General features: G+C 39.9%; 1 protein-coding gene across 1 annotated transcript in view; it reads right to left on the bottom strand.

Annotated features, from left to right (window-relative positions):
- YEATS2 (YEATS domain containing 2) overlaps positions 1-12,022 on the bottom strand; it is a 105,786-nt gene that overhangs the window by 23,825 nt on the left and 69,939 nt on the right. Inside the window, 4 exon segments of the mRNA XM_034999685.1 lie at positions 3,959-4,117; positions 5,130-5,287; positions 6,901-7,062; positions 9,456-9,714. Coding sequence (XP_034855576.1) covers positions 3,959-4,117; positions 5,130-5,287; positions 6,901-7,062; positions 9,456-9,714 — 738 coding nt within the window.

The following is a 12,022-nucleotide window of genomic DNA, read 5'->3' as shown; positions in this document are numbered from 1 at the left end:
TTTGACTTTTTACGTACAGATGTTCCTTTACCCCTAATGTAGAACAAGTAAATGAATGCATCTGTAAGCCACTATTTGGCAGCAGTGACTTCAAAGATACCAGGTCATGTGTTATCAAAATAAGTGAGTCCAAAACACTCTTAAATGTATATGTAATCTTTAAACATGAAAATCTAAACAAGATGGGCCAGATTTAAATGGGTACATTAAGTGCTCCTGGCTAATACAGGCTGAGCATTTTACTACCATTCAACAAATTATAGTTTTAGTGGGTTAAATCAAGGCTCAGCAAATTTTTTCTGAGAACGGTATAAGCATGTACAGCATTGCAGGCCATATGGTCTTGGTTTCAACTCCTCAGCTCTACGTTATAGATGAAATGGGGGTGGCTGTGTGCCAGTAAGTTATTATTTATAAAAACAGGGAGCCTTGGGCATAGTGTGCGGACCCCTGGCCCAAATGACTGCTTAGTGCCCAAATTAATACACTCCACAAGCAGATACCATTCTTCAGTCCCCAAGGAGTTACTTTGTGTCAGGAATAGCAGAAAGCATTTTTACATACCTTATGTCATTCAATCTTTTCATAAACCTTATAGGGTAGATTTTAGTTTCATTTTACAGAGGAAGAGATTAAGCTCAGTAATTTTACCAGGGTCACACAGTAACTGGAGGGGCCATGATTAGAATCCAGAAGTAGCAGCCATGGCATAATCTGCATTGGAGTCTAATGCAAATTAAAACCACAATGAGGGGGCGCCTGGGTGACTCAGTCATTAATCAGCTGCCTTCGGCTCAGGTTATGATCCCAGTGTCCTGGGCTTCTCCCTCTCCCACTCCCCCTCCCCCTGCTTGTGTTCCCTCTCTCGCTGTGTCTCGCTCTGTCAAATAAATAAATAAAATCTTTAAAAAATTTTTTTTAAAAGTTAAAAAAAAAACCCACAATGAGATATCACTTCATACTCACAAAAACGGCTAAAAATAAAAGGAAGACAGTCCTCCGTGTTGTTGAGGATGCAGGACAACTGGAACTCTCTCACATTATTTATGGGAGCATCAAATGGTACAACCACTTTGCAACCAATTTGTCAGTTTCTTATAAACTTTCTTAGACACATATACTTACCCTAGGACCTAGCTCTTCTACTGTACAAGAGATCTACACAAGAATGTTCGTATCAGTATGGTTCATAATCAAAAACTGGAAATAATCCAAATGTCCATAAACAGGAGAATAAAAGTCATACAACAAAATACTACGTAAGAATAAACTACTGATACACATATGGATAAATCTCAAAAACATGCTGGAACAAAAGAAGCTAGACATGAAAGACTATATACTATATAATTTTACTGACATGAAGTTCAGGAACAGACAGATTAGCCCATCTATGGTGACAGAAACAGAAAAATGATGACTGAAAGGGAAATGAGGGTACGTTTTAGAGTGATGGACATGTTCTGTATCTTGATTGGGATAGTGCTTGCATGAGTTTACACACTGGTCAACACTCATTGAACAGTACACTTATGATCTGTGCATTGCTTTATGTAAATAATACTTATTAAAAAGCAACGGTAATTGTTCTGCTGTGGCTGAACAGGGAGAATGTCACTACACTGGCTGCAACCATAAACAGGTAAGAAGAAATAAGCTAAGATTTTAAAGAACTGCCTAAAGAATTTTGGGGCCTCATATCTGTTTAAATACTAAACACATTTGACCAAAGAGAAATTAGTACTCAAAGAAACCAAATACTATGAATATGAAAAGATCAATGATCAAGGAAAAAAAAGAGAAGATGCATAACTATCATAATCAAGAATGAAAGGGAGGGGGCGCCTGGGTGGCTCAGTTGGTTGAGCATCCGACTCTTGATTTAGCTCAGGTCATGATCTCAGGGTTGTGAGACTGAGCCCCACAGTGGGCCCCATGCTGGGCGTGGAGGCCTGCTTAAGATTCTCTCTCTCCCTCTGTCTCTCTCCCCTCAACCCCCCAATCCCCACTCAGGCACACTTGCTCTAAAAAGAAAAAGAAAAAAGAAAAAGAAATAAAAGGGGGCAATCACTAAAGATTTTACAGACATTAAATGGATAATAAAGGAAAATTATGAATAATTTTATTCTAGTAAATTCAACCACTTAGATGAAATGGACACATTCCTTTAAAGGCATAACTTACCAAACCTCCCTCAATATAAAACAAATAACCTGAATAGTCCTGTATCTAGTAAATAAATTGAAATCGTAGTTAAAAACCTTCCCAATTAACAAGACTTCAGGCCATTATGGCTTCACTGGTATACGCTAAACAGTTAAGAAACAATACCAATTCTACATAAAATCTTCAAAACAAAGTGAACAGGAAAGAAAAGTTTCTAACTCATTTTAGGAGGCCAGCAGTACTCTGATAACAAAACCAGACAAGAATTACAAAGAAAACCACTGACTTGTGGTTTTCTTTGTAATTCTTACAGAAACCCTTACAGAAATTCTAAACAAAATTTTGTCAAATGAAACCCAACAATACATTAAAACAGGGTAACATGTCAAAACCAAGTGAGTTTTCCAGTACAGGGCTGGTTTAACACTTTTTAAAAACATTTTTTATGTTTTTAAAGTAATCTCTATGCCCAATGTAGGACTCGAACTCATGACCCTGAGATCAAGAGTCACATGCTCCCCCAACTGAGCCAGCCAGGCACACCTTGGTTTAACATTTTAAAAATTAATGTAATTCACCATGTTAACAAAAAAAAGAAAAACCATATGATCTTCTCAATAAACACAGAAAAAACATTTGACAAAAATCCAATATCCACATTCCATGCTTTAAGAACTACTGATTTATACACAGAGAAAATGCATTGTATTTGATAAATGGTATCATACTGCCTACATCCTTCCATACCTTGTTTGCTTTGTTTGGTAAATTTCTGAGATCTAGCTATAGATTCTCCCACAGGTGATTATGACATCCTTCACCCAGCTAAAATTCACAGTCATTATTCTTTGGCTTATACTAAAGAATGCTGTAGAAACATGTACCAAACCCCCTACAGCATTTACTTTTTACAGCTGGCCCTTGAACAACATGGGGTTTGAGCTACACAGGTCCACTAAGTGGGTTTTTTTGTTGTTGTTATTTTAAGAAGGCTCCATACTCACCTGGGGCTTGAACTCACAACCCTGATATCAAGAGTCACACACTCTACTGACTGAGCCGGTCGGGTGCCCCTATGGGTTTGTTTGTTTGTTTGTTTTTAAAATAAATACAGTAATAGTTCTGTAAATATTTCTTTTTCCCTATGATTTCTTAATAACATTTTTTCTCTAGCTTACTTGACTGTCAGAATAGAGTATATAATACATACAACGTACAAAATGTGTGTTAATCGACTGTTTTCAGTAAGGCTCCTGGTCAACAGTAGGCTATTAATAGTGGAGGAAGTCCAGTTATGTGAATTTTCCACTGTGTTAGAGGTTGGCGCCCCTAACCCCAGCACTGTTCAAGGGTCAAGTGTATATGGATACTGTGGCTGTCATTAGCTATTATACTACTCAGAATCTCCTATAAGAAGTTCCTCCAGAGAAATTTTAGAATGAGTTATCAAGAAAATTTTGTTTCTTTCAAGGAAATATTATGTAGGTATTTTTTTTTTTGCCTCTCACAAATACTGTGAATTGTATAACTGATCGTGCTTCTGATTTGCTTTGGCAAATACTATTAATTACACAGGACATAACTGTTTGCATATCTAAGAACTCTCTGGCCTTATCTTCTCATTCTACTTACAATTTCCCCGAATCTCAAGATTTTATTCTTATTTTTCTATACTATTTTATTGTTCATTTTCTCATGCAACCTTAATTTCTTTGTGGAAAGAGATAAGCTGTAAATGTTTAAATAAATGCCATCACCACCCTGTATTTGGAGTATATGTGTGTGTATTTACCTGGGTAAACAAAGTGGTTTTCTGTCCAGAGATGACTTTTAATGTTTGTTGTCCTTGTGCAGAAGATGTGCTGACTCCCAGTGTTCCTTGGACCACTGACCCAGTAGTCAGCTGCTTTCCAGATGTCTGGGGTGATGGCTGACCAACTAAAAATGTACCCTAAGTTAGAAACAAAGAAGACCTACTCAGTAATTTCTTAAGTTCAAATGACTTGCCCTGACTCTTTAAATCACAAGGTACCATGTTACAAGCTATATATAATGCCCTTCTGTCAATTCTGCAACTCAGCCAAAATAACCGAAAAGAACAGCTCTCCACTCTCAGTGTCACTAGCAATAGCTATCCCCACTTCTGAAACTCGGCATAGTAGTTATGGAGGGGGCTGCTGGAAACTCAAGCTTTACAACCTAGTCCTTAAATCTGAATTATTCAGGCTGGTAACTACCCATCCTTCTCAATACGAACATCTAGACCAAAATTTCATGACCTTCCTTAGAGAGGCGTCAAGACTTTAAAAGCAGCGAGGGGGGGATGGCGCCTGGGTGGCTCAGTTGGTTAAGCGACTGCCTTCAGCTCAGGTCATGATCCTGGAGTCCCAGGATTGAGTCCCGTGTCGGGCTCCCTGCTCGGCAGGGAGTCTGCTTCTCCTTCTGACCGTCCCCCGTCTCATGCTCTCTCTCTCTCTCTCTCAAGTAAATAAATAAAATCTTTTAAAAATAAATAAATAAATAAAAGCAGCAAGGGGAAAGAAGATAGAAACTTGTTTCTAATCATGAATCCAGCCTAATTCCAAATGCCAAAACTTGATAGTATCTCTTTGGTTACTCCCTTCCAAGAGAAAATTTTCAAGTGCCTATTAATACTATTCATTACCTCATGGATTTAGGAGGCAACAGCATAGCAAAAATTTTTCTTTGAGTCAGAAAGCTCCGGGTTTAAATCCAAATTCTAGGAACGGGCTTAGCAGAGAGATCTTGGAAAAGTTACTTAAGTCTCTCTACATCCCCTTCTCTCAAAGCGAAACAAGCCCAAAATAATATAGATTTATAACGTGGCTAAAATGTTAGTACTGACTCCTGATCCCAGAGTCGTAAAGATAAATCCACTATAATTAAAGGCAGTTGTTAAATAACGAAAGGATTTGGAAGATACCAGTCACAAACGATCAGACCTGAGGAGTCTGCTTCAGGATGTAAGATGTGTAAGTCAGGTGCTGGGAGATCCCTCCAGGGCCGGCGGGGCTCTGGGTGCCTCCTGTTCCTCCTCCTCCGCCTCCGCCTCCGCCTCCTCCTCCGCCTCCGCCTCCCGCAGCTGAGCCAGACTGGAGGTCTGAAAATACAACGAAATGACAGCAACTTCACAAGAAGTAGTAAGAGGCTTACCGGAAAAAACAGATGAGTCCAGAGTGACGTTCCCTTTACAGCAACATTCCTTCCCTTTCCTATGTTCTCCCCCCTTTCTGGGGTAATATACCTATTCTGCGACAAGAGTAAGGGGAATGTCGAGGCGCCTGGGTGGCTCAGTCAGTTAAGCGTCTGCCTTCGGCCCAGGTCATGACCCCGGATCCTGGGATCGAGCCCCGTGCTGGGCTCCCTGCTCAGTGGGAAGCCTGCTTTTCCCCCTACCTGCCACTCCCCCTGCTTGTGTTCTTTAACAAATAAATACATTAAAAAAATCTTAAAAAAAAAAGAGTAAGGGGAATGTCCTAGAATTAAGGACTGAAACTGATTTCCTTTCAACTGAAGGACATCTGACTAGTTCAGCTCTCAGTACAATGAAGACTTAGCTTTAATAAGAGTTCTGATTTCGTTGTGGGAGACAAGAGTCTGATACTGACATTTTCTAACCAAGTGTTGACTAAAATGTGCTCAGAGAGAGAAGTGCTTCTAAACATTCCAGCATCTCATCCAATTTCAGTGACACTGCTCGAATTTAGTGCAATTTTACAGTACTCTCTTTTCTGTCTCCCTCTGCCCTGGAAAAAATGTGTTTTCCTCATATTGATACTGACTCCAGAGAATTTTTTAAATTCTATTTTAAAGCCTTTGGATCCTCTTTACTTCCCTTTTGGTGACATAATGTACATAAACTAAAACCTGAGTGGCTCTCTGGGTGAATTATGGAATCCTTACATTGTCCTTTTCTTACGTATTTCATTTTTATATACCACTGCTTAGGTAAGAAGGAAAAATGCCAGGGTGAGAGAACAGAAATCACCCATTACAGTCAGTAAACAAAATGGTGACTAGCTCACACGCTACATTTGGCAAGGGCGGCTCATTTCTAGTGAACCTAATTGCTATACCAATTATACTTCTGATTCAGAGGGAAATAATTCCTTTTTCCCTTTCCTTTCCAACACTATCCAAATTGTTTTTCTCTATATGTCAAAGCAAAAGTTTGTAAGTCTAGATAAACCACCTAATTTCCTTGGGGTTTTAAGGCTTATACACTATGGTTGACCCTGTATTTTTCTTTCCATCTCTAAACCTGGCCAACTTAAGATGCACATCTAAATAATGGCAGGGAGAGATACTTGATTCTACTCCTACTCCTATCCCCTCCAAAATAAATGAACATAGGCTTCCAGCTACCGTCTCCCCAGGTATCCCCAGCTTTTAGATACCACTGAAAAGAACACTTTCATTTACAGCTCACACGGACAGCTCTCTCCCAGCACAGCCTCAGTAACCATCCCTCTCCAGTGTGATTTCTTCCTGACCCCAAACTCTGAGTGGATAAACCCAAAATAACAGTGTCACCTCCTAGGACTATGATTATTTAAACCCACTTCTAGTTATGTGTATGTTTTACATCCATGTGGGCAAATACTACCATCATACCACCACACAGAGCTAGGGAAACGCGTCCTGAACAGGTAAGAGCTGCCCCTCGGGTGGATGAGATGAACATAGAACCAAATGATTTAATGACAGACTGACTAGCATTGTTGGTAGCTCGCAGGATGGCTCCTTGAGGGATCAGCAGCAGTTTCCCTTTTCCTGAAGGGTTCTTGCTGTTCGTTGTAAGGTAGAGTTTAGTGCCAGGAGGCAAATTTGCCAAGTTGGCCAAATTAGTGGCTGGTAGCTGCAATGTTGCCATTACTAAAATGATAAAGGGCAAAAAGAAAAAAAATAAAGAGGAAAAACAGTAAGGTAAATTGGAACTGAGGGCAATGCTATTGCTAAAATTAAAAACACAGATTAGTAAAATACTTATTAAAAAACACAAACTTCAGTAAAACTCCAGTTTGTTTTCCTAGATACATAATACTCAAAAGGCTGATATTCTTAAATATCTTGCTAATCAAAAAATAATTTACATACTAGAAGAGCTTGCTATAAATTACAAAGGAATTTATATTTGTACATAAACAGGATGACCATATGCCCCAGTTTGCCCAGAACAGTTCCAGTTTACACCTGTGTCCCATTTTTACACCTATGTCCCAATCATGAACAGTGACTCTTTTTACTCTCAAAAGTACTATGGTTGAGACAATCAAAGAAATAATAACCTTATCTATGGATGAATATATATTTCCTCCTGAAATCTGTTTAAAGCCCCTTTAATCAATTTCTAGTAATGAATGAATCTATGGATTTGAAACAAGACTTCTCGCCTCTCTCACTTTCTAAGAACTAAAAAAATGCCATAATCAACAACTGGCACGTATACTATGAAATGATCATTCACCTTTTTAAAGTCTCACCTATGTCAAAGGGCTTTCGCGTATTTCTTAGAATATACTTCTCGATTGCACATGGCTGTAAACCTCTAAACGTGACTCTTCAGTGAAAACTTACACATCAAAATTTCTGCAGTTACTCTGAATTCAAATCTCCATGAAATGAAGCCTACAGAACCACGTGCATCACCACAGGCAAAGGACTCACAGAGCCACCTCCAGCCAGCTGCACGAGTCCTCTTCCTCAGGACCCCTTTACTGTGCAAGCCTGGGGAAGCAAGAACCCTGGAAGCTGCCCCAGAACAGCAGAGACTGAAAACTGAGTGCCAGCGCTCTCCACCACTGCCACAACTCATCCCACCTCACACCACTGTGCAGCTCAGCAAATCTCTCGGGCCAGTCACCAGCACCTGGAGTCCAGCCCCTCGTTGCTCTGCATTCCTGATCTGAACCCACCTGCTCAGCCCTTCCTCCTCCTCCAGCTCTTTCATGGCACCCCCAGGAATTCCTGCTGTGGTCATTACACCCTCTAGAACCTCGACCTGTTGGAACGCTATCTCTTTTTGTGGTAATTAACACTGAGTCCTCTGAAAATATAGGACTTCCCCAGCAGCACCCTTAGCTAAAAGCTGTTTTTTGAATCTTACCTCAGTGTCTGAGGGCCAGGACTAGGGGAGGAGCCTCTGTGCTCTCCAGTGAGGCTTTCAGACCATTATCACCCTTCATTCCAGAAGAAAAAACCTGCTGGCTCCTGTGCGGTTCACGCTTGGCTCTACCACCTTACCCCTCACCTCTCTGCTCTCATTTACTGAACTCCCAATCACTTCCCCTCACTTGCTGAAGACTGACTCCCGACTCAGTCTTGCTCTAACGCCAACCATGGTCATCCTCAGTGACAGCACTGTAAGTGACCTGTTTAATTCTCCGGCTTCTCAGGCACTTCATTTTCTAAACTCCAAAGATCACTTCCTCCAACCCATCTGAAGCACTCTTTTTTAAAATTTTATTTTATTATGTTATGTTAATCAGCATACATCACATCATCAGTGTTTGATGTAGTGTTCCATGATTCATTGTTTGCGTGGACTTTGTCATCACCAACAAAATTCATCACCTCTGAAATCTTTATTTTGGACATCCACTACCTTCTTTCTCTTTTTTCTTCTGAATCTATTTTATGTTTTATATAAAGTTGATTTTGGTTATTCTTTCAATTTATTATTTGGTTTCTACATTTTCTTTTAAAATTTTTTTAGTCAAGTATAATTAACATACAGCATGAGTAGCAGATGTACATTATAATGATTCATCCACTACCTTCTATCCTTCTAACTCACTGCGACAATTCTTTAGCCTCATTAAGACCTTCAAAAATCAGTAAATGTATCTAATGTCTTAGGTATACTTTTTCATGCCCTCATAGAAACAACAAACACATGCAAGGTGTTTAAACTTATTTGGTAGAGAATGCATTAGTCAAGTATCTTAAAATGCTGCTGACAAACGACCATCCCAAGAATTTAAGTCTGAATACAACCCAAAATGGAGATATGGTCAAATGAAAATTATCCTTGAGACCTGAAAGCAGTAGCAAGAAATACCCTCTATTTTTATTGCGCTTGCTAAAACACACACACACATACACCTACTTACAGACCTCTATGTAAAATGTTACCCGGAAAAGATTAACATGTTTTTATATACTTGCTATATAAATCTAACAGGTTTTCTTACAACCAAATCAAACCACTAGCAAAGAACAGTCTAGAAGGAGCTGCTGCTGAAAGGGCCCCCAACAGTATCAGGTACCTGAGCCCTGCGATGCAGTCTTCTGCGGGCCGGCAGCAGTGACCTGCGCCTTGGTTAAGGCTTGCACCGGCTGAGCAACAATGGTTCCTCCACCTCCGCTCACAATGGCTTTGGCAACTCCTTGGGTCACAACTTGCTTTGGACCAACTGCTTTGGCAACAGAAGAGCTGGCCTTGGCTACAAGGATTTGGCCACCACTGATTGCCACAGCCTGTTTCACTGTTGAAGGTAGAGTAGACCCAACTGGCACCCCAACAACCTGTTGAAAATAGAGGAGAATCCACCAGTGCTGCTTCTCAGTCCTTTCAAGGGCTCTTAGAACAGTCACTCTGTTCTAGCAAAGATCAAAGCAAAGCCCTAGGTATAACTCATGGAGCCTAATTTAATTGTCTAGGAATGCTACCTATGACAGATGTGAACAACAGTATTTCTTACATTTGGGGTATTACTAAAATAAAAGGCTTTTGTCTTAACCCCAGCTACTATCTAGAACTTACCTTATGTGTTTTTCAATAAAAAACTTAGAAAATACAGGAATACAAAGAAAAAAATTCTACTTATCCAGAAATAACCTCTTATTCTTTAATTTTTTTTTTTTTTTTAAGTAAACTCCATCCCCAAGGTGGGGCTTGAACTCATGACCCCAAGATCAAGAGTCACACGTTCTGCCCAACTGAGCCAGCCAGGCACCCCCAGAAATAACCTCTTAATATTTTTAATATGTTTGCTTCCAATTCTTTTTAATGTACATTTTAAAACACAGATGAGGATCGCCATGTACAGATTTGTAATTTTTAAATTTAACATATTACAGGCATTTTCCAATGTTACTGTTTTTCAAAGACATTTTTAGACGGCCAAATATATTAGAACAGATATACCATAATCTATGCAAACATTTCACTACTGTGTGGATATCCAGGTAATTTTAAACTTCACATTAAGAAAAACTGCAATAGGGGCTCCTAGGTGGCTCAGTCGGTTAAGTGTCTGTCTTCAGCTCAGGTCATGATCTCAGGGTCCTGGGATCCAGCCCCGCATTGGGCTCCCTGCTCAGCAGGGAGTCTGCTTCTCTCTCTCCCTCTACCCTCCCCGTTCGTGCATGCTCTCTCTCAAACAGATAAATCTTAAAAAAGAAAAGAAAAACTGTGCCATAAACATTCCCATATATGAACTAGAAACTTCACTACATACTTTTAAAGGTCATCTCTTAGTAACCACTCCTATATTATCCCCATCTGAAACGCCTATTTCTTCATCTCTAGAACTCCTAACAATTCACATCATTTACTACGTAGTGTAACATGTGACACTTCTTCCAAATGATTTTTAAGAAAAGTTATATTTTTCTCTATACTTCTAATTTTTCCTTTCCTTAAAGGGAAACATTTGGTTAAGAAAGAAGTCTAGGGGCGCCTGGGTGACTCCATCGGTTAAGCGTCCGACTCTTGATTTTGGCTGGGGTCATGATCTCACGGTCATGGGTGCAGGCTGCATGGGGCTCTGCACTCAGTTGGAAGTCTGCTTCTCTCCCTCTCCCTCCACTCCTCCCCTACCAGGTGCACGCGCGCACACTCTCACATGCTCTAAAATAAATCAGTAAATCTTAAAAAAAAGGGGGGGGGGGCACCTGGGTGGTTCAGTCGGTTAGGCGTCTCCCTTCAGCTTGGGTCATGATCCCAGGGTCCTGTGATCGAGCCCCACATCAGGCTCCCCGGGGAGTCTGCTTATCCCTCTGATCCTCTCCCCTCTTGTACTCTCTCTCTCAAATAAATAAAATCTTAAGAAAAAAAAAAGTCTTAAAAAAAAAAAAAGACCCCAAAACCCAGATTATGCAAGTTGGAAATATCTGGTTCTGATAATTTAAAGTGAACTCTTTCGGGGTGCCTGAGTGGCTCAGTCGGTTAAGCGTCTGCCTTCAGCTCAGCTCATGATCCCAGGGCCCTGGGATTGAGCCCCGCATCGGGCTCTCTGCTCAGCAGAGAGCCTGCTTCTCCCTCTGCCTGCCACTCTGCCTATCTGTGCTCTCTATCTCTGTCAAATAAATAAATAAAATCTTTAAAAAAAAAATAAAGTGAACTCTTTCAAGTAAGAAAATACTATAGAACTCTTTTAAAAGTCAATAGTAGGATGTTAAATTAGAAAAAACAATTTAATTAACGGCAAATTGGGGTAGTGTTTCCCACTTCTCAGTTATTTCATAAAAAGAACTTCTCACCAGAAACTAGATGAAAAGACTTTTATAGGGTTAAAAGAATACAAAAAGATCTACCTTCTAAAAGTGAAAATGATAAAGTATTAGTACTTTTCACCCATCAGATTGGAGACAAGAATTTAAGTCTGGTAACACCAAGAAGTGACTGGAGGGTATGAGGAAACAGGAACATTTGTTCACTGCTAAAGAAAAGTAAATTTGTACAGCCACTCCCAAAAGGTACCGGCATATCTACTAAAATTGAAAATTCACATATCCCATGTTGTAACAATTCCTCTTTTAGAAACATATCCTAGAGAAATCTTAGACATGTGCTCAAGGGAACATATACAGAATGTCCAAGGTAGCATTA

The sequence above is a fragment of the Mirounga leonina genome, unplaced genomic scaffold (assembly GCF_011800145.1).
Source record: "Mirounga leonina isolate KUSES-001 unplaced genomic scaffold, KU_Mleo_1.0 Mir_115, whole genome shotgun sequence".
NCBI classification, from domain to species: domain Eukaryota; kingdom Metazoa; phylum Chordata; class Mammalia; order Carnivora; family Phocidae; genus Mirounga; species Mirounga leonina.
The sequence above is the reverse complement of the archived record's forward strand: the minus strand, read 5'-3'. Positions and strand labels throughout refer to the sequence as shown.